General features: G+C 26.7%; 1 protein-coding gene across 3 annotated transcripts in view; it reads right to left on the reverse strand.

Annotated features, from left to right (window-relative positions):
* The window catches only part of LOC100201385 (serine-protein kinase ATM), a 131,654-nt gene that overhangs the window by 72,125 nt on the left and 35,671 nt on the right, over positions 1-23,858 (reverse strand). For 2 of the 3 annotated variants that reach the window (XM_065813275.1, XM_065813276.1), the window contains exons 16-30: positions 22,074-22,149; positions 21,939-21,997; positions 21,413-21,500; positions 21,079-21,312; positions 19,124-19,210; positions 18,703-18,790; positions 15,001-15,140; positions 14,788-14,820; positions 13,791-13,873; positions 4,487-4,636; positions 4,211-4,338; positions 3,331-3,512; positions 3,070-3,249; positions 254-411; positions 1-46 (exon numbers count right to left, since the gene is read on the reverse strand). The exon at positions 1-46 is cut by the window's left edge and continues 174 nt beyond it. In XM_065813275.1, the coding sequence (XP_065669347.1) occupies positions 1-46; positions 254-411; positions 3,070-3,249; positions 3,331-3,512; positions 4,211-4,338; positions 4,487-4,636; positions 13,791-13,873; positions 14,788-14,820; positions 15,001-15,140; positions 18,703-18,790; positions 19,124-19,210; positions 21,079-21,312; positions 21,413-21,500; positions 21,939-21,997; positions 22,074-22,149 (1,732 nt within the window). The remainder of the gene's footprint in view (positions 47-253; positions 412-3,069; positions 3,250-3,330; positions 3,513-4,210; positions 4,339-4,486; positions 4,637-13,790; positions 13,874-14,787; positions 14,821-15,000; positions 15,141-18,702; positions 18,791-19,123; positions 19,211-21,078; positions 21,313-21,412; positions 21,501-21,938; positions 21,998-22,073; positions 22,150-23,858) is intronic. The other variant, XM_065813277.1, reaches the window with a different exon arrangement.

Genomic DNA, 23,858 nt, shown 5'->3' on the forward strand with positions numbered 1-23,858 from the left:
ATCATTCTTAAGTACCAAGTATGCAACAATAACTTTATAATTTTTTCTGAGAATAAAACAACATGCTGTTTAATACAAACATTAACATAATAATAATAAACAATATATATAATATATAATATAGTAGAATAAAAAAAGAACTAATAGTAAAATTTTTTAGTACATTAGTTGTAACAAGGTAAAATTTTTTAGTTGTAACAAGGGTTATTAATTTTAAATATATTTAAAAATAGAACAAATATTATAAGCATACTTTATAAACTCATCAAAAGACATTCCAAAACAAGTTGATGGGAAGTTATTGATAAAACAGTTCCTCTCAAGAAAATGAAACAAAATAAAACCTATTCTAGGTTTGATATAAGCCAAGATAGTTTTGTAGTGAAGTTTTGTTGATACAGATTCTAATGCCTAAATTATAAATATTTTTCATAAAATAAGAAACTACTTTTCTTTAAAATAAACATATTACAAAAATATTATATAATAATATAAAAGTAAAAAAAGCAAATTTATTTATATATATATATATATATATATATATATATATATATATATATATATATATATATATATATATATATATATATATATATATACTGACATATAGCTAGAACATACAAGGAGTGCTGCTACATCAACTGACAAATAGGTAGAACATTCAAAGAGTTCTGCTACCTTGACTTACAAATAGGTAAAACATGCAAGGAGTGCTGCTACACCAGGTGAAAAATAGACAGAACATTAAAATAATTAAATAACTTTAATTATTAAAAAAAAATTGTCAAATTAATTAAGATAGATGCTAGAACTTAATTAGTTGCACCAAGCATTTATTTCACTAAAAGATCATAAACGATCATAGATAAAAGATCATAGATTTTAGTTATTTAATTTAGAAAGTAAAGAAAAGATTTAAAGAACAAGAAAGGGGAAAAATAGCATATGAGTAGTGGAAAAGCAGCATATGAGTAGTGGAAAAGTAGCATATGAGTAGTGGAAAAGTAGCATAAGAGTCAGAAAAACACAAAGACAGTGAAAAATTCCAATACATGTTTTTCGAAGAGGAGAAATATCTATGCAAGTATCTAATGGAATTTATTGTAATAGAGCTTATTCTAATATTAGGATTGAAGTATATTACCTTGAAAGTTACTTATTATAAAAAAAGAAAATTCATCTAAACTACCTTCCATTTGAGCTAGACTCTTTTTTTTTAATTAACCTTAATGATGAATGGAGCCATATTCTGCATAATATGCATGTTCTGTATAATATGCATATTCTGCATATCAATGAAAAATATTTGTAATACAAATTATTATAAATAATACATTATATGTTTAAGCCCACACGGTTAGGGTTTCTTTCAATTTGGTTTTAAACATTGATTGGCTCAGTTCAGTTTAGATTAAAAACAAAACAAAGTTTTTGAGGTCATTTATTTAATAATTTTAGAATTACGGATTTTTAAAAATACCAAAGTAAATTAAAAATTAATTTTAATTTTTTAAATGCTTTCTTTTATATAAACAATTTTTCAACATTTTCAACCACCAACATAGTTCTTATGGCAGTGACGTTATCAGCAGTAGAAAAAACTCTCTCTGAAGTTGCAGAAGTTGCTGGTGTACATAGATATGTTCGAGCATAGTTTGATAAAATTGTGTACTGCAACTTCATAACTTTCCACAACTCGAAAATATTTGTCGTTTTTTTTAGACATTTCGGCTGCTAAATAATGATCAATTTTATAAACCCAATTTAGTGATTGTTAAAGCACTGCGCGATAAAATATCTTGTTTCAGTTTTTTTCTTAGCAGTTCGTGGTGATTAGCATTTTCACCACTTTCATTATCTGTTTTGCTGCTACTCATAGAAGCTTTCCATTTTTTCATTTTTTTCCTTCGTTTTTTTAATGAGTCAATATTGCTTCTTTTATTTCATCACATTTTTTAAATTGAATCAAATGCAGAACTATGTAACGGGGGTCTAAAAAATTTGCAAAACGATTAATCAGCTGCTCAGCACCATTAAGAAGATATCTTTCATGCAGTTCACAAATCAGCATTTTTATAAATATTCTTGTTGGCTTGTGTTTGTGATGTTGATGGGAAGCTCTTAATGCAAGGAATATAATTCAGGTATTACATCTTAGGTTGTTGGTCTTTTATCGGCTGATAAGGATTTCAAAATATTGTAAATTTTTTTCAAGAAATGGAATGCTGTATACTAATGTCTTTCATTGATCATCAGAGGGGCATGATCTTTTAAACTCATCATTGGCTTTTGCAAGTGTTGACTGCATCTTTGACTTCAAGGACTGACTTTATGCACATGTATTCGGAATTCCATCATGTTGTAAATGGAACAATCAATTTCCTGGGTTTAATTCCAAGTTCTTGCATCTTGAACATTGGTTATAGAAAGAACACTTCTATGTGCATGTGATGCTAAATCTGTACAGTTTTTTATTGCTTCAGAAAGTTAAATTGAATTTTTAATTGCTCGAAGAATAGCTAGCTGGATTGTGTGATCATTGCAGCACAATTCTTAATTATTTCATCACTTTCTTTAGCATCTAAAACAATGTTGCTGCCATTGTCATTAACGCAGGCTCGATGGACTTCTTTATTTAAATTTAAAATAGCAATAAAAGCGTCCAGGTTTACTGCAATCGCTACCCCGTACATTTCTGTTTTTTTGTTTTGATTTTCACCAAAAAAACGGTTCAGTATGGTTAACGGCGTGGTCTTATATATGTGTGTAATATAGTTATTGAAAATTGAAAATCAAACTTGATTGTAAAATATCAAAAATCAAATGAACAAATTCAATGATTGTATTTGCCTAATCAAGTTAACTTTTTTTTAAAAAAAAAAAGCATTTGTGTGTTTTTTAATTATGAAAATTTATTGTATTTTTACTTTTTTTAGTTTTGTTTCTGGCAGTGGTTAAAATTCAATCCATTCTTGGAAAACATTTTTTTTCTCCTGTAATAATATAATTTAACTTATTACTTGTACTAACATTTTTAAAAAAATAGCACTATAAATATTGCAAACAAACCTTGAAAACTTTTTTTGGCTTAAGAAATCCACCTTCTACATAGTTTAACAATGACAATAATGCATTTTTATCGAGGTAATTGTCACACAATATAACTTCAGATAATGATAGTATCACAACTGCTCTCCTATTAAAAACTTCATCTTCTTTATTTATTTTTATTTCTTTATTTGGAACTCCCTGTTAAACTTCAAAATTAGAAAAATAAATAACAAAATAATAAAAGAAAATATAGTAGAAAAACTATTAAAATGTTTTAACCTGATTATTAAATAGGATTAAACTTTCTAATGTTTCCAGTAAAAGTGAAAAATTCTTTTCCTTTTCTGCTGCAGATTTATTGAGAAACAACACATTCAATGATTTAGCTGCGTGGACTCGCACAAATGTATTCTCATCAGTAAGTAGCTGAATAAGTAGGTATGAAGGCAAATTCAGAAAATCTATTTTTAAAAATCAACAATGAAAATATCAAGATTCACTTAAAGGAAAATAAAACAAAATAAAAACATAAAAAACTCAAATGATATTAAATACTTAAAATTAGAATTTACGTAAATAAAAAAACAAAAAACAAAAACAGATTTTATAAGCAGTTAAAATATTGATTAAAAAATAACTAGTTGTTAGTTTAGATTTCAGAATTACATTCTCACTCATGTTTTCTGTTTTTATTTACTTTAAACTTATTTTTTTCCTGTTTACATCCATTAGCCTCCTTTAGAGTAAATAGTTCTATAATACAAGTAGGTTCTACTAATGACCATAAATAAGGAGTTTTTTTTAAAAAAAAATTTATTATTTGTTCACATCAAACTTTTATAAACTATATGCTAAACAGTGTTAATTTTATATTTTACTAAAAAAGATTTTCACCTCAAAAATCCTCACAAAACTTGTTTCTACTAAAAAAAATATTTTTTATTAAGTTTTACTAGAAAACCGTGTTTCATATGATACTCAAAACATACACAATATCCCTCATGCTTATATAATATAAATATTAAATTCAACAAATAGAGTTTATTTATAATTAATAAAATTTTTAAATAAAACATTCATTTTTATTTTAAAAAAATCTTCAAGATCAAAATCTCAAAATTCTATAACAAATATTAGACAAATCAGATCAATATTTTACCTTGATTGTTTTCTGATTGGTCAAAGTTCATTTTCCACATTTCTGAATTATTAACCATAATAATACTTCTTAGAGCATTACATATATTAGTTCGGAGCTCTGGACAGCATTTCTCTTTGCGAACCAACCTATACAAACAAAATATGCTAAAATATTTCAAACCTAATTTATGTTTGAACGTTATATAGAGAAATTATTGAATAAAATTACTTCAAACTTAATTTATGTTTGAGCATAAAGAAAAAATAAAATTGTTGTATAAAAAAGCAACAATACCAGAATACACTAAGAATTTGAACAATTGTTACTCGAGCTTCATTAAACAGTGAATCATTAAAATCTTGTATTTGTTGTATATAATAAACCAGACCAGATAAAATTGCAGAGCAAACATCTTGGTCAAAACGATAAACAGAAAGAAAAGTTCTAAATAAAATACGGTTGTTATGAATTGTTTGTTTTTTTTAAATTTCAAATAAAAACAATTATTCAATAATTCAATATAATTCAAAAAAATTCAAAAATAAAAAAAGTTCATAACCCGTACTACTGAGTACATTGAAACCTTAAAAAAAATATTAACAAAAGTTCATAAGCCGTACTACTGAGTACATTGGAACTTTAAAAATAATAATAACAAAAGTTTATAACCAGTACTACTGAGTACATTAGAGCTTTAAAAAAAACAAAAGTTCATAACCTATGAGTACATTGGAACTTAAAAAAAAAAGATTATTAATTTTATTATTACAATTATTTATTTTATGAAATGCAATAAACAGGTGTTATAAATATGCAGAAAAATCCAAGTTGAAAAAATAATGACTTAAATAAAAATTTGTGGATCCTAAATAGATATCAGGTGTGCAGTGCTTTCAAATTCCAACAGTAGCCTGACATCATTTTGATATCCAATCTTCCACACATTTATTCCAAGGTTCTCAAATATTTAACCATGTTTCTTAGAAGTACTACATATCATCTTTCCAAGAAATTCAAATCCAGAAAGTTTTTTTATAGTCTCTACAAATGAAGGTCATGCAGCTAAACAAGTATATTTAACTAACTGTCAACTTTGGGCTCCATCAAAAATACCTACTTTTAATTTCTTATTGCTTAAACCTAGAAACGCTTTGTAAATGAAAACAATTACCTTTTTATCTAATGCTTTTACAAACTGTTTCATCAGAGATGCCAAGAGTTGATTCTTCAGTTTTCAATAGAACACCAATTCTTGGTATTCTGTTGCTTTTTGTTTCAAATTTGTTACATATATAACAAACGGAGTCTAGGTCTTACATATAAATACTTTTAATATACACTTTCTTTATTACTAATATACCTTTTGCTATGTTTTGCATTTCTTTCTACATCAATTTTTCATAGACATTTTGTAGGCGTCAGTGTTGATATTTTGTAGACATTGCTATGATGATTTTCAGAATAGAACTTTTAAGAATTAACATGTTCTTTTGTAGACAATAGTGAGTGTATTTTATATTTTTATCAACAGACATGATAGTAAACCAATAAAGTATCTTTAAGTATCATTAATTGACATCTGACTCACAAGTAAATAGACTGCATTGTAATATCAAACAGGCTAAAATAGAATTTCTGCAAGATGCTTAATGCAAATCTTGCTGCTCATTTCTTTGTGCCACCCACTTTGTCTCAGTTGTAGTTGTTCATACTGTATTTGACATACAATCTAGGAGGCTACTTTTCATATTGTATTCTATACTTTGTATTTTTTTTCTTACAATAGGATTCACTTTACTCAATATTTCTAAATTACCTGAATCTTCATTTCTTAAATGGTTTTAATATTTAAGTAATCACAAAGAAATAATCACAAGAAACTGTTGAAACTGACGATTTTTTTCAAAGCAAATTGAAATGAATTCAGAAAGTGAGGTTTCATCTTTAGTTTTAAAGAAAAATATCTTGAACTAAAAAAGCTCCTACCATAACTAAAGTAACTATTATGTAATTAAAACTCATAGCAACTTGGACTTAGCATGCAAGTTTATTTGTAGTATATTTTTTAGTGTTGTTATCGACTTTAACTAAATTGACTCAAAGCACAGTGGGTCAGTGACTGGACAAAAGTATAAAAACCAAACTTAGAATTTTGATATCCTGATGGTTTTAAACCATTACATAGATATTATAAAACAATTTAAAACTGTTTATATATACTTAAAGTTTTAATGAATATACTTATGATGTTGCTGAAGTAGACGTGAATGTAAATTAAAAAAAAAAATTATAAAGAGAAAATTCTTCTTTAAAAAATCGATGGAAATTAATACCCTTTACATAAAACATTTCACTTTTTTTAAATATTATTCTATAACTCTATATACCATCTGAATTTTAAAAGTTGTTAGACTAAAATTGGTAAATAATTAACATATTTATAGTAACTTTAAATATGCTTAATATGTTATATCTTATTGTCTAACTTTTGCTTTTAACTGACAAAATACTTTTTTTTATTGCTACATCTTGCTTTTATACTCTGATATATGTATATGAAGACCACAACGGTAAAACCACAGATGTCACATTTTTTCTAACTTTGAGAAAAATGAAATTTTGCGTTCAGAAACATCAGATATCAGTTCATTTATAATCCATTCATTCCAAAGTATTTTTTTATGACATTATAGTCTAAACACAATATATAAATGCAGTCTTTTTGCTAATTACAAATAATATTTGTTCACAGTGTCCATTCGAAGTCAAGACACTCAATTCGGACATCTGTGATTTTTCCGTTGTAAATTCAGCAGCTTGTAAACTACATTAACTTGTAACCTTTTAGAGCACTTATTTTGTTAAAAGGAGAGAGTAGTAGATAATACAAATCAAATAACTCGTCAAATTTTTAAAAACTTTATAAAAAGTACCCATGCAACAAATTGTTTCCAAAACCCCATTTATCTACCATATTGTCTGTAATCCATCACTTTGCATTAAAATTCTATAACCCAGACAAACACCCCGTTGTAAAAAAACCCATAATAAAAATAAATGTTATTTTTATTTTCAACAAAATATTTCTAAAAATATATAGATATACGTTTTCTAAATAGTTATTATTTTTTACATTCTCTTACTCTGAGACAGAGATTTGCTATGGTTCTGATTCCTAGACAAGTAGGTTATCAACTGGCAACTGAACATACAAAGACTTATTTTGTTCACTTACAAATTTTTTTCACAAAGTCTTTGAATTTTTCACAAGAAAGTGGCAAAGGAGCAATGTATGCTTGTTTTGGCTTATCAGGCACTTCAAAGACATGTTTAGATCGGGTCAATATTCTCATTCTCATTGAACCAGAACATGATCTAGACCTATGGGATGTAACATGCATAGAACTAAATATACCACTCCAGTTTTCCCTATGCATAATTAAGTTAGAATTAGCCTTTCATATTTCAACTTCTCTGAGTGAATGTGTCTTAAATGGACAAACTAAAAAGCTTGGCTTTAAAAACTCTGTAAACTTCAGAAACTTTTCTTGTGTCATGTTTATAATGTTGAATGGCTCTGGTTTTTTGTGAGATACCTGGAAAACACTCCTTCAATCTTCTGGTGCTTCTGCTGGAAACTTTTGATTAATAATAGCCATATCTCTGTCACATTCCATGTAGGAATGACCTCTAATAGGATATGAAACTGTTATGCTGTCAAAGTAGTATACATTTTGAGTTGAAATGTTTGGGCATTTTAGATTTTTTTGAAAATCAAAGCAGATTGCTGCACAGTCTAAAGTTTGCTGAGCTTGTAAACGTGCAGTTCTTTTTCTTTGGTAAAATATTTCAGCTTTTCTCTGAAGTTCAAGAGATCCATTAAAAGGATTTTTGTTTCTTAACAAATCATTAGCAGCAACAGAGTCAATAGGTACTTGACAATCTATTGCAACTATTTTTTTCTTTGTTAAATCACAAAATGAGGTGTCCTTTCTGGGATATCCAAGTGAAATGTTAAACTTTGAATTAAAATTTTTACGATGACTTTCATAGAAACACTTTCTTAAAGGATACTTTTCTTTAAACATGCAGTACATTTTAAAAATATTTAAGTCTTCTGGAAGGTAAAGTCTGGTAGATTTTGTTCTAGCATAATGAAAAGATCGTCCTCAAAATAACTTGATATGCTGCACTATCATATCAATGTTTTCAACAGAAAAAGCATGCTTTTTGTTTTCATGACGCCTCTCATGTCTTTACAAGGTAGACCTAATGATTGAAAAGAAAATAATTGAAATAACATGACAAGACATAGTTTGTGTCATTATAAAAAAATTCTAAATAAAAACATTTTATTATTTTAATGCTCCATTATATATAAAGATGTATACAATATATACATACATATAAATTATGATATATATATACATACATATAAATTATGATATATATATATATATATATATATATATATATATATATATCATAATTTATTTTTACATACCTGTGGCCGGAAGAACTTCTTTGATTTGCCTTACACGATTTTCTGTCAAACCAAATATAGATATGAATGCTTTGATTCACACACATATTTTCGTAGAACTCTTATCTTTAACAATTTTCAGGTGATACTTAAACGAATAACTATAAAATTTAGATTGTTCAATTATTAAATTTCTGCTTCATCGATGCTTAATGCTATGAACAGAAATAAGAGAAGAAATATACAAATTTTGCTCATCCTTTGTTTTCAAGTTGTTGAAAAAAGATATAAGTTTTATTCTGTCATCTTCTGTTGTAATTTCAAAATACTTCAGACTAACACAGTTACATGGTATTCCTATAACAGGATTTTTTTAATCTTAGATCTCGAGTAAACTCTCTTTTTCTTCTATTGACTGCCTTTTTATTAGGTTTTTCTGTGACTGTAGGGTTGTTTGGATTAGCCGCCATATTTTTTTAATGATAAATGTTTCTAATGATAAATGGTCACGTGACTTATTATTTTATTATCACTGGTTTAGTTATTAATAACTTGGACAACTGCATTTTTTACCAAGTAATTATTGGACAACAGCGGTTGTTTCAAAGTTGCCCTTTTTTTAAAATGACCATAGAACCTTATAACATAGTTTTTTTATTATGAATTTTCAAATTAAAATAGCTTAGTATTAGAATATCATAAAAATATCTCAAACTCAAAATTTTCAAAAAGTGGACATCTGTGGTTTTACCCGTGTGGTCTTCATATGTCTGCTTTAATAATTTCATAAATCTGGCTTCCACTAGGCGCCACTTTGGTTTTCTTTCACATTTGAAATTTTTATCTAACAAAAAATCTGTAATTCTGCTCAAAATTTTTTATTTGCACAAAATTTTAAAAAATGCTGAAAAAATGTAATATGGTCTTACTCATACTAAACATAGTACTAAACAATAACATGAATATATATATATATATATATATATATATATATATATATATATATATATATATATATATATGTGCAAAAAGCAAAAAAAGTAATTTATATCCACCATATAATGATATATGTGAGGCAAAAGAAAGGTGATAGCCTAACCATTAATCATAGACAGCAACAGAATATTCTGTGATCAGATCACACAACATGATGTTATCAACTCGTTTGTCTTTGATAAGCTGATTCTATGCTCAAAAGTAGGTTTTGATAGGTCAACTGGGCAAAACATTTATACAAAAATTACTGATGAGTTGGAAAACAGAAGCTTTATCCAAGAAGCAAGTTTGCTTCTTACCTGATTTGTACCACTTGAATTGACACGATTCTCTGGTCAAATAGAGAAAACTGTATAAAGGAATCTTTTATGACATTGTACTACTGAATTGTTTGGTTTAGGTTTGTAAAGGAGAAAACTGATGTAATGAATGCAGAGCAACAATTTCTTGAAAATGCTATTGGAAACTTGACTACAACAGCGGTGCCTGAGTATGTAAACTGTTCTTCACATAGTTGATGTTACTATGATAGTTGGAAAAGAAGCCACTGCAATATCTACAGTTATTAATTCAAATCAGTGCTGCTCAGTGTGTAGCTCAATTCAAAAAACCAACTTAATATAGTTTGCAGTTTGCCATTAACTCCGACTGAATTGAAGTATGGCATGTCAACACTTCATGCATGGATTCATAGCATGGAGTGTTTGTTAGAATTCAGCTACAAAGCTAAAGTGAAATGCCAATTAAACAGTCGCAATTATCGATGTTGATGTGCATTTAATTCAAAGGATATATGTTGTGCTGTGTACTTTGTCATCTGGTATTATGATTGATGCTGATAAGTTAAAAGACTATTGCTTAGTAACAGCGCTTGATATTTTATTATGTAGACGTTCGTAAGATCTGCTAATTAAAAAAACTAATTATTAGGCTAAAATTTTTTTTTTTTTTTTTTTTACCGGAAAACAAGTTTATCTAGCAATGTGTAATATCATGTGTAATAACACTAGTTAGTCATATTAAACTTAAATAAGTTTTGCTTTCCGCAAGCAAGGATCAAAGTGAGGATCTCATAACAAAACACATGCTAAATTGTGTTCATAGCACAAATAAAACATATGCAACTACACCTTTTTGCGTTTAAATTGGCTAATTTTCACCTTAATTTTGCATTTTTTCATTTTAATTTGGCAATTTTCAATTTAAAAATTAAAGTGAAAATTGCAAAATTAAAATGAAAAAAGGCAAAATTAAAGTCAAAACCAACTTAAACGCAAAATGGTGAAATAAAAGTTAGTTGCTAATCAAAAAGCGTAACCGTATTTATGTAAAATTTGGTGAACATAGCACTCGTAAAAATATATGCAAATATCAAAACTAGGTTTTTGCTATCCAAATTAGGTATCCATAGCAATAAATTAAAAAAATAACACCTATATAAGAAGCGCAGACATCATTTAATTACTCATCCTAATTTTAGTCATTATAGCCCTTATATTTAATTAGTTATGAATTTTGTCCAGTAAAGTTAAATTCTGGCCCACTGTGCAAAGTTGAATAGTCTAAAGTCAAAATTAGTCGACTTTGGAAAATCAAATAGTCAATTTAATCGAATTTAATTTGGACTTCATACTAATCAACTAAAAGTTGATTTAGTCGAGTAAAAACCTTAAAATCCTTATATCTTTTCATTTGATTTAACTTTTTTTTTAAATGTTTAGTTTTTGTTTGTTCATTTAGTAACAATAGTATGTACTATTATAACTATTACCAAGTTTTTTGGTAAAGTCTGGCGTAATTTATGGACGACCTCGTACCTAGTTTTTTGTTTACCTAGTTTTATCCAACTCACAGCATGTTAGATTATTTATATCTAATTGAACTTTCGATTATGCATTTCATTAATTTATTTTTCTTTTGTTTACTCAATGCTTGTGATTCTCATAAATACTTTCATACAGGGCCGTTGCAAGCTGGCTCAGGGCCATTAATCTATACAATCACATTGCAAATATGATTGTAATAACTTTTTTGATATATAGTAGGGTAAACTGAACTATTTCTGACCACTTTGCATTTATTATTTTAAAAAATTAATTTGCATTGTGCAATATAAACAAACAGATTTGAATTTAAATAGGTTACTTAAAGATGATTATAATTATATAAAGTTTTTAACAAAATTAAAGTTAACATGTGTTTAGGCATTTTTTAGATACTAGCTAAAAGACCTATTTCTGGCCATTTAAACTTAATTCTGATTGTTTAAAGAAACTCACAAATTAAAAAAATTATTGATCTATTTACAAAACGAACATAAATGCATATACAGTTTTAACAATATTATTTTCCAACATTTAATTAATTTGAGCAATTTACAAACATTTTAAAATGTGAATGTAATCATAAAAACTTTGAAAATACCAAACATTGAGTTTACGAAGACAAAAAATTTATCATATATTTCAAGTATGTTTTCAAATGATCGGAATGTGATTGTATATTTTAAGCTAAATATTCTAAAAATTAATAAGCTAAAATATTATTTTAGCTTAGTAATATTTCTGTTGTCAGAGCAGCCATTTTCTTCTTAATTATTATTTAAACGACTAATACAATTTCAAAAATGTATAAGCCCACTTTAGTCGACTTATAGAAAATATTATTCAATTATATTATATCAAAATATTATATACACTAATATTTTTGATTTTAATATTTTATCTGAAAATTCCTTGAAGTTATTCAAGTAAAAACAAACAATGGAAGAAGATTTAGAGATATATTCACATTAACAATTTTTAATTCTTCATGATAATTTTATGGTTTTTGAATACCAAATTGTCAGCCAAGAACCAAGAGGCTGTATGTCCACATTTTGTGTTTTTTCTGATTATTATCAATAAAAATTCAACAATCAATGGAGAATGTTTCCAATAAATCTAGTTTTAAGAATGATACAGCTTTTAAAAGTTTTAAAAAAGTTAGTCTGACATTCTTTAATTAAGTCTTAATAAATTAAATTTTAATACTTGATTTTCTTGGAAATACAAAAAATGGACATAAGACCACTTGGTTCTCAGCTGACAAAATCTGATCTTTCTTTTTCTTATGACTCCACACAAGTTTAGTACCATAAGAAAAAAAAAGAAAAACAGAATACATAAGAAAAACATTTTAGTACTTTTATTAATATAATAGATGGCTTAGTGCTGATGACAAGCGAGGCAAGGTGAGACAAGCTAAGTTCATATCTTAAACCTTAGAAAATGTGGTTTGTGGTGTTGTGTTAGAGCACTAACTTCATAAGCAAGAAGTTGGAAGTTCGATCCCCACTATGCCCCTGGTAGTACCACAATTAACTTGTTTTTGCGTTAAGTGACCTTGTTTGACAAGAGTTGTGTTTTGGAGATACAAAAAGAGGGTTGTAACGACACAAACAAAAAAGTCTTAACTGGCCCCCTCAGCCTTGGAGTGGATAAAACAAAATTATTAAATTAAAATAAGTTAAATAATTTAGAGTTAATTAAGTGTTTCAAAACTAAATATTTATCTTATCAAAACTAAATACTTTTTGATGCAACGAAATTATTGCGCTGGATAAAATTTTACTTGTAAGAATAAATAAATCAAACTATTAAATCAAAATTTAAAAAACATAAATTTTACACATAAAGAAATGTCAGCAGACATTTTGTTTTGAAGTTCTTTAATATTTTTAAAATTAAAAAAAAATAGAAGGTCAGCTATAAAAAATTTTAAAAAACTTTTTTTTTTCCTCTCATTAAATTAAGAATAACCATTTAAACGAAAATGTTTTGACCAACATCCTCCTACTCAATTGAAACCAACATCCTCCTACCCTACTGAAACCAACATCCTCCTACCCTACTGAAACCAACATCCTCCTACTGGCCTCTGCTATAATATTTCAAACTATTTCCTCCTCCTCCTAATTTAATATCCCAAATTATTCCCTCCTCCTCCTAATGTAACATTTCAAATTATTCCCTCCTCCTCCTAATGTAATATATTGAAAAATGTATGTCATACCTGCATAAAATTCAAAACAAATTTTAACAACAAAAGTTAAAAAAAAATTCATAAAATTAAAAATACCTTGAAAGCAAAACTAATGATAAAATGAATTCTGGTTGAAGTTTAATGTTATATTTGACCATAAACTCATTGCAAAATATTAGCTGATAAAAAGAAATAAACATATACAGTGAATTAATACATAACATATACAAACATAATACAGTGATTTCTATTATCTATCAAACATAAATTTCAGCTCACTGCCATAAAATCGACATTTGCTTTAAAATTTGAAAAGCTTATGAAAGATTTTTTGATTTGTTTTAATTATTTTATTTATAATTAATAAAACGTTTTTCCATTTTTATTTAAACTGTTTTGTTTACAATTTAAATAAAAGGTTCACATTTTAAATTTAAATAGAATATTTGTTTTTCCATTCTATTTTAATTATTTTATTGAGAATCTTTTTTTCAATTTATTTCAATAAAAATGTTACTTTTTTTGTTTTAATTTTTTTATTTAGGATTAAAACAATGCCTTTATTTTGCTGATGTGTTTTTAAATTAATTGGTTCAGAATTTAAATGAAAGTAGTATGTTTGTTGGTTGCTGGTTTTTTGAAATAATTTTTTTTATAAATAAAATATTTGTTTTTCCATTTTTACTTTAACTATTTTTTTTAGAATTTAAATGTTTGTTTTTCCATTTTATATTAAATCAATTTTTATAGAACTTAAATAAGTTCAAATAAATTAAAAATAATGCCATTTTTAATTTATTTGAAATAGCAAACAAAATTAGATAAAAACTGTAATATAAAACCCCCCAATTTAATTTTAGTTAAAGAACTCCTAAAACTAGTATTCTTCCTAGTTGTTTCCTGCATAAGTTTTTCTTTAACTAAATCCCTGCATAAGTTTTTCTTTAATTAAATCCCTGCATAAGTTTTTCTTTAATAAAATCCCAGCATAAGTTTTTCTTTAATTAAATCCCTGCATAAGTTTTCCTTTAATTAAATCACTGCATAAGTTTTTCTTTAAAAACAAATTGAAATGAAGGTTAAAACAACAAACCATTTGTAGTTCAACATAACTGACATCTTTTATCTGGAATTAAAAAAAAAAAAAAAACAGTTAAAAAAGGTTAGGCAAAACTCAAAAGCATAAAAAAGACTGTGTATTGAAACTGCAAAAGTAAAAACAACGTGCAAACACTTTGTGTGTATAGCACAACTCAAAACATAGTAGACAAAAAGCAAAAGCTAAAAAAGGGATGATCTGACAAACCTCTATAAAAAAATTATAAAATCTTTCTTTTTCTTTAATAAAACTTTTTGATTCCATTAACAAAAACATAACTGCCTCACAAGATGTCAACTGTATTTGTTCAGTTTCTGATAAACAATCTCTTTTTAATAGATTATGATCTAAAGAAATAGTGATACATAAATGTATTATGTATAAAAGCTTGGTTTTAAATAATAAAGTTTTAAAAAACTTAAAGTTAAAAAAATATCATATGTAATTAGCTCAAAATATATATATATATATATATATATATATATATATATATATATATATATATATATATATATATATATATATATATATATATATATATATATATATATATATATATATATATATATATATATACATATATATTAAAAATCACATCAGAAATTTCATTCATGAAAACAATATGTTGCCTGTGCTTTGGAAACAAAGGCTGGAGGAAGGATACTTTCCGTCATCAATACTATCTAAGACAAACATATTGTATGTATGTTTGTGTTCTGTCTGAACCTCTGGCTGGGTGTTCACTCATCAGTAAGTAACTTTATGTATGTTTGTGTTCTGTTTAAATCTCTGATGCAGTGTGAGCTCATTAACCAACTAGTGACTCTAACTATAAAACCTAGGCTCACCTTAATCTCTAGTATTCTGTTTGATGCAATGTTTTTTCTAATGCATTTCCAAAATATTCCCATCATTGTTTCAAAGTACTGCTTACAGGAAGTAACTTCTCTAACTACTCCAGGTCAGGTTCCGGATCATCATAATCACCATTAGTAATTCTCTCTAAATTCAAACTCTAAATTAAAAATACCCTGCCTTGGGGCTCTTGGTTGAGTAAAGGCTAGAGATAATGTCTCTAAAAATACTCATCTTGGGTGGATTTTAATTGCATCCAGCTAATAGGCTGGTGCATTAGGGCTCTTGGTTGAGTAAAGGCTAGAGATGGTGTCTCGATATAAATACTCATGTTAGGCAGATGTTGACTGCATCTAGCTACTGTCTTGTAGAAGGCCTCCTAGGCAAAGAATTTAGGGGTAAGTAGAACAATTCTGTTAACCAGCCTCGAACCCTCTATTCATTTTTTAGGCTGGTTCAGATGTAAACCAATTTTCCATTGATTCCTGCTTAAGAAGATGAAGGCTAGCTGGTAGTAAGGTTTTCAGAACTCTGTGGTAGCTCTCAAAGAGGCTGATTCCATCAACAGATGAAAAATATTAGAGTATTAACAGTGCCATGTTGCGCATGGATGGTATCGCTATTAATGTGTTTGGTGTGCATTGTCAATGCCATTTAAGGAGCCTTACATTAAAATTTTGGGTTAATTAACGAGACTGAGACAACTGCATAGTTGATTGCTGGGATACTGTGCTCTATCTATGAATGAGTCAAGTATTTGTAGTCTGCAAAGTAACCTTCCATAAGTCGAATCTTATCTCTTGCAAAAATTCCCAGACTTGCTTGCTCTTTGTAAGACTAATTTAAAGTCGGCTGTTCCTTCTCTAGATCTCAGTATTGAAGGGTACTATCCTTTAATTTTTTAAACTTTGTTCTTTATTGTTCTCCATCTTGAAGACTGCATCCTTTTAAACGTAATTTCTGATCGAATTGACCATTCCAGACAACCCTAACCACATACCTTCACTTCTTGATTTGTGGCTAGTCTCTGACCCTAGCTTGTGTTCAGTTTCTCCTTTTTCTCCTTTAGGTGGTTCTGATCATGTAATGATCACTAAAAATCTTTCAGATAAATCTCGTACTTCCTCTTTGGACTCACCTTATCATCGCACTACTTACTACTAGCCTAAAGCTGACTGGGATACTTTCATGATTTTTTTTATGATGGTCCTTGGGCTAAAGTCTTTTCTCTACTTGCTGATAAATGCGCCTCCTAAATAACCTCCAGGATCAAAGCAGGAATGGGAGCTTTTATTTCTTCACCTTGGCTTTAAGTAAAGCTTCATTCTATTCCATGGTCTTCACCTTCTTAATCAGTTGCTATATTTAATTGTAATCATTTTCTTTTATCTTTCTCAAAAGAACAACTACATTGAGAATAAACATCTATTTATTATTGCAAGAAATCAATGTAAAAAGGTACTGTCTGTTACTAAGCTCCATTATTATCAATTCACTAAATCTTGTCTCAGAAGTTAGACTCTAAAAACTTTTTTCAGCAGTGTCATTAACAAAGGTAGGTCTAACATTCAATCTCATTCACGGGACTGATTTTTTTACCTCTCCTAATGATAAGGCAGAACTATTTGCATTATTGTGCATTAGATAGAAGCAGCAAGGCCAGGGTTGTTGCTCTTGAAATATCTAAAGATTTCAATAAAGCTTGGCATGCTGGTCTTCTTCATAAGCTTGCTTCATATGGGGTATTTGGGAAAGTTTTGAGATTATCAAACCATTTCTTTCAAACTGCTTTATTAAAGTCATACTCAAAGGCCACTCTTTTTTATTTCAAGTAACTCTGGAATATTTCAAGGTTCTATCCTTGGTCCCGTTTTGTTTCTTATCTTCATAAATGATATTCTTGACAACCTTACATCTAAAATGGCTCTATTAGCAGGTGACACAATTGTATACTCTTGTTTTTTTAGCAAAAAGTCTTCTCTTTTAGATCGCTTAGAACAAACATCTTGAATCTGATCTCATTTCTGTGACAGATTGGGGGTTGCAGTTGCTTGTGAACTTCAACTGCAACAAAACTCAGTTATTTACTGCAAACAACTATTGCAATAATGTTGACATTCCTATATTGATGAATGGCAACTCTCTCACTGAGTCCTCATCTTTATGTCTTCTTGGCTTATCATTTACTACTGATACCTCATGGAAACCTTATACACAATCAATTTTTAAGTCATCTAGAAAAGTTGCTTTTTTTTATCGTGCTTGCCATTTTCTTACTCATGATTCCATTTTCTACTTCTACAAATATCTTATTCATCCCTGAATGAAATGCTGGTGTCATATTTGGGCTGGTCTTTCAAATGATGCTCTTTCTCATCTAGACAATGTCCAAAAACGCATTGTAAATGTAGTTGGAGTCTATTTGCTAACCTTGGGCCTCAATCGCATTACTGTAAAGTTGCATCTTTTTCTCTTTTCTACAAATACTATTATGGTCGCTGCTCAAAAGAGCTATCTATAACTAAAACTCATTCTCCCTTGACTCCTCATTCAGCTAAGTCTCATTCATTTACTGTATTTGTCTCTACATGCTCTAAAAACTTTTATTCGTCTAGTTTTTTTTCCACACTCCAACCTTTTGGAACTCTCTCAAATCTTCATGCTTTAGTACACTTCATATTAAAAAAGTTTTACAATACATTTAGTTCACTTCAAATTTAAAAAGGTTTTCGAAACATTCAGTACACTTCAAATTTTAAAAGATTTTCGAAACATTTAGTACACTTCAAATTTAAAAAGGTTTTTGAAACAATTAGTACACTTCAAATTTAAAAAGGTTTTGGTACATTTAGTTCACTTCATATTAAAAAACTTTTTCAATACATTTAGTACACTTCATACTAAAAAAGTTATTTTTTAACTATTATATTTACTTTTTTTTGGTTACAATCATTACGAGTTAAGTTTGTCTTGCAAAAAATCTGATTTTGCAAAAGTAAAAAATTTGATAAAATAAAAATATTTCTGAAAGAATTTGACAAAAATAAATGGTACCTGGATTGTTACTAAATTTATTATTCTTTTTATTGTTTATTTCACTGTCGATTGATTCAAATACTTGATACATTGGTTCAGTTAAACACTGCATACAAAAATAATCAATATAATAGGTCTTATTCTAATATAATATGTTAAGTAGAGAATTAAAAAAAAAACTTTAACTAAACACTTTATAGTATTTAACCAGAATGAACAAATGTTGAACCAATAGTCAGTTTAAAAAAAAAAAAAAAACTTGTATATTTGTAAGAAAAAGTTTTAAGTAAAATATGTTATCATTTATGAAATAATTTAAAAAATTTAGATCATTCTTGGACAGATGTTAAAAAGAAAAAATCAGCAAGTAAAAAAAATATATAATTTGGTGAAAGATCATAGAATAATATTTATGTACATAGAATAAAAAGTAAATTACTTTCTCAGTATTGTGTAGTAGCAAGTTGACCATAGCACCAGGCAAATTTTCTAACAAATAACCAATATCGTCCAGGTAACTATAAATCTAAAAATAACAATTTTTATTATTTTTGTTATTTTTTATCAATATTAACATACTTATTGTTAAACCATTTGTAAGTAATATTATGTAAGTCAACACAGCTAGCTACACTAATATAATTTCCCTTAACTGTCAAACATATTATAAAATCACTCACCATAAATGGCACCACCTTTATAAGATAATAAAAAATAACTACCAATATCATAAAATGAAATTATAGATTATTATAAACTTACAATCTAAATTATTATCAATATTAACTTTTCACTAACAAACTGCCAATTTCATTAAAATGAGTGTTGTGGGGTATTTCATTAGAATGAGTGTTATGGGGGCATTATGCATAAAATCAAAAGAAATACAATATTGAACTTTGTGGCTTCTTTTGATACATATTTTCGAAAAATATACAAATTTCTTTTTCATAGGTACCCCTACAGTTAGTCTCAGCAGTCCAAAAATACAAAATTTTGTACATAAGGAGGTAATATTTCAAAAAATACCAAGAAAGTTACTTTAATAGCTTGATCTATCAAATTTTTAGTTTTTAGTTTTTTTTTAGTAAAAATAATGTTGTTCATATTTGGGAGGATTTGGGAGGATGTGGGGTGTGGAGATGAAAAAACAAACATTTTTTTCCCACAATTGTTAAAATATTTGTGTAACCAAAAATAATGTCATCAAGCAATAGCTAGTCATAAAAATACTGTGAAGTTTTTCCTATGGTAAAAAATTCAAACAACACCCATAACACAATTGCCAACAACAAAATATATTACTATTACAGATTTTATATGCTAAGAGATGATTTTCTAAACATTCTTTCAGTTAATTAATAAAAGTTAAATTCATAGCTTCTTGCCCACTAGGCAATTTCTTTACTTCTCAATGTATTGAAATCTCCAATCATGCATCTTTTACCAGGTAAAAAAAAAGATTTCTTTAGTTAATACTGACCAGCATATCAGGTATTTACTATATTATAGTAAAATGTTTAATAATTTATAATTCAATCCAACTTCAAATAGACTTAATAATATAGTAATATGTAAGTACTAGGTGGATTCATTCGGTTATGAAAATAAATTAATGTTTTTGAAATTGTCTACAAATTTGCCTCCTCAATAAATTAAGGTACTCTGCTCCAAAAAATGGAGTATTTGAAAACTTTACTCCAAAAAATTTGAAGCATACTTAGGGATTAGTATGATTTGTAAAATTAATTTGTCAAAAAAGTAAATTACATAGTATTTTATAATTTTGTTATATTAGTAAAAGCTGTTAATAATAATTTAAAAATAAAGTTGGTATGTATTAACTTGGACTTGTTTTTGATACAACTTCTTCAAATAAAGAGATAAATACTAGTGCCTTTATAATTCTTGAAGCTTGGGATATGCATCATGTTTTGAAGATTTACTTTTAAATTTTAAATACAGTTTTTGGAACCAGTGGAAGGCCAGAAGTTGAAACTTTTATTTGGTTCCAAAAATACTGGCCCTAAACTGACAAAGAGTTTTCATAGCTACAAAGAATAACCTCTTTAACTTTGTAAAGAGACTATAAAAAGAAGAAGCAAGAGAAGAAAAAAAAGCACCAAAGAAATTCATAGAGAATTTACACAACCAAATTTTCTGCTATTATGCAACACTAAAGCATGATTATGAAAAAAGATTACAAATGTTGACCTAATTCTGCAGGAGATGTTTTGCATAAATATATATAATATATAATATATACATATATATATATATATATATATATATATATATATATATATATATATATATATATATATATATATATATATATATATATATATATATATATATATATATAACAATAATAATAATTTTTTTAATACTTACAAAATTTTTAATGATAATTAAAGATTCATTAATGCATTTATATTTTAAATTTTCTTTACAATCTTTGACTTTCTCAAAAAACTCAATGTATTTTGCCATCACTTTCTCTTGCAAATAAGAAACTTTATCAGTCATTCGAGTTCCTTTCAAAAACTTTTTATTTTGTATTCCCAAATTCATTAGAAATACAAAAACATTGGTCAATAACTTTAACATTCGACAAAACTCATTTTCCTAAAAATGATATGCTAAATTTAATTGCAAATTATTTGTTATTTGTAAAATAACTAATATTTTAAAAAAATACATAAAAAAAATATATATATATATGCACCGAAACAGAGCATGTAGCAATACACTCTACCATATTAGATAACTTCTCTAGAACAGTATTTTCAATGTTACTCAGGCTTTCATACCTTCTTCAAAAACAAAATCAAAGCAACAAAATTGAAAAAAGTTTTCAAAACATTGCTTTAAATTAAATCATCAATTTTTTTTTTCATTATTATATACTAATGCCTTTTTAATGTAATAACAATAGTAATAAAAATAGCTTGTAATATGAAAATATGGTTGAATTAAATCAATTTTAAATTAATGGTTAATGCTTTTAACTACATAAACTAAATTTTTAATATAAAAATACAGAGAAAAATGAACAACTGTGGTTTTACCCAGATTAAAGTAAAAGTATTTTTTTAGTGCTCTATAATATTATAATATTTTTGAAAAAATGTTATTAGTTTCGCTATAAAAATAAATATTTATAGCATTAGGACTCTTAATTCAAAAGCCAAATTAAGGACTGAACCTATCTCTGGTTATCGGTGATCAAAATAAATAATAAACAAACATACTTAAATGAATCTTTAGAACACTCATATGAAAAGTCATCTAACAAGGATTTATTTTCCTTCTATAAAACGAAAAACTTTTTTTAAACAATAATAATTATTGCTAATGCAATATAGTACTTAGTAAGTAAAAAATACCATTTCATTTGATAAAATTAGCAAGTCCTCCTCATTTGCAAACTTGTGCACAACTTTATATGGTACTGCTGATGTTCTTAAAAAAATTATAAAACAAAGAATTTTCTGGCAAATACTTAGGATAAAATAAAAGTTGAAATATCATTTTCATAATTTATACTCAACTTGGTAAAATAAATTATATAAAGTCAAAAAAGCTCAAATAAAACATAGAAATATATAAAATATATAATTTTAATACAATTTTAACAATTAAAATTTAAAAATATTTTTCAAACACTTTAGACACAATTACAAATGACCAACAAGTAATATATTTGACTCTAAAACAAGTAATATGTTTGACTCTAAAACAGATTTTCAATCTATTTCTCAAATAGAGACTGAAAGTTTGACAAAAGACTTTCACAATTAAACCAATTTTGAATGTACCGAAAAAGCAGTTATTGCCCATTGAAAAAGTAAGCACTCTCTGATGTACTTTGACATCTAAATCAAAAGGATTTGATCAAGTATACCCTAGAGTTTTAAAAAATTGTGCTTAACACTTATCTTTAATTCCTGTATTGTAACTCCAGAGGTGGACAAATTTAACCAAATTTTTTTTAGATTAATTTGATTTTTTTTTTAGGATGATTTTTTAGTTTTTAATATAATGACACACGTAGAATACATGAGTTATTAAATTAAAATATTTTAAATATATTAAAACATGTGACAAAATATAATTATTTTTTACTTTAAATTTATGCATTATATTGAAATAATAAAAATAAGTGACAAGTAGGAAAAGTTGTCACTAGGTATACATGTGTTGACATGGATAGTTGTAAATAGATAAACATGTTTGTTTATTTACATGTTAGATGTAATATACATAAATATATTGATTTTGCAATTTTTTTAATTTTTTTAATTTTTGTAGGTAACACCAACTTAAAATAACAACAATTAAAGGTACTTTATCAAAAATGCATTATTTATAACTTCACTAATTTGCTGTTAAAAATTTGTTAAGTTACAAATTTGCTAAGGTACAAATTTGCTAAGTTACAAATTTGCGATGTTAAAAATTTACTGTTACAAATTATTTATAACAAAGTTACAAATTATTTTTATCTAAGTAACAAATTTTTGTACTAAATTACAAATTAGGAATAACTAGAAGTAATAATAAAGAATCAAAATTATAAAATATTAATAGCATAATGATCTTCTGAAAGAGTTTCATGAAGTTCATATTAGAAGTAAAAAAAACAAAAAAATAAGGAACCATGAAGTAAATAAAAATTCAAAATTAAACAACCAATATTAAGTATTATTAGCATTTTCAAATTTACTCAAAACTTTTTTTTATTAGAATTTCTTCAATGAAAATAAGGAATCATAAAGTAAAAAAATAAAGAACCATGAAGTAAAAAAAATAAGGAATCAAGTAAAAAAAAATAAGGAATCAAGAAGTAAAAAAAAATAAGGAATCATAAAGTTAAAAAAAAAAAAAAAAGCAATCATGAAGTAAAAAAAAAATTAAACAACCAATGTTAAAGGGATCCCAAACCACCGAGACATGTTGTGTTCATGTTAAAGAGAATGATAAAAAATCAATCTTTTACACAAACAAAAAAATAATAACATCATGTACTGAAACTCTTAGGAATAAAATGCGCTTGAATAAATTATTAAATCTGTAGATTGTGGCATATATTATGCTGACTTTTTGGCCTACAACAAAATGGAGAAGGTGAGTTTCGACAGAAATGAAAAAGTTATTTTTTCTTGGTATGC

Source organism: Hydra vulgaris, chromosome 12 (assembly GCF_038396675.1).
Source record: "Hydra vulgaris chromosome 12, alternate assembly HydraT2T_AEP".
Classification (NCBI taxonomy): Eukaryota; Metazoa; Cnidaria; class Hydrozoa; order Anthoathecata; family Hydridae; genus Hydra; species Hydra vulgaris.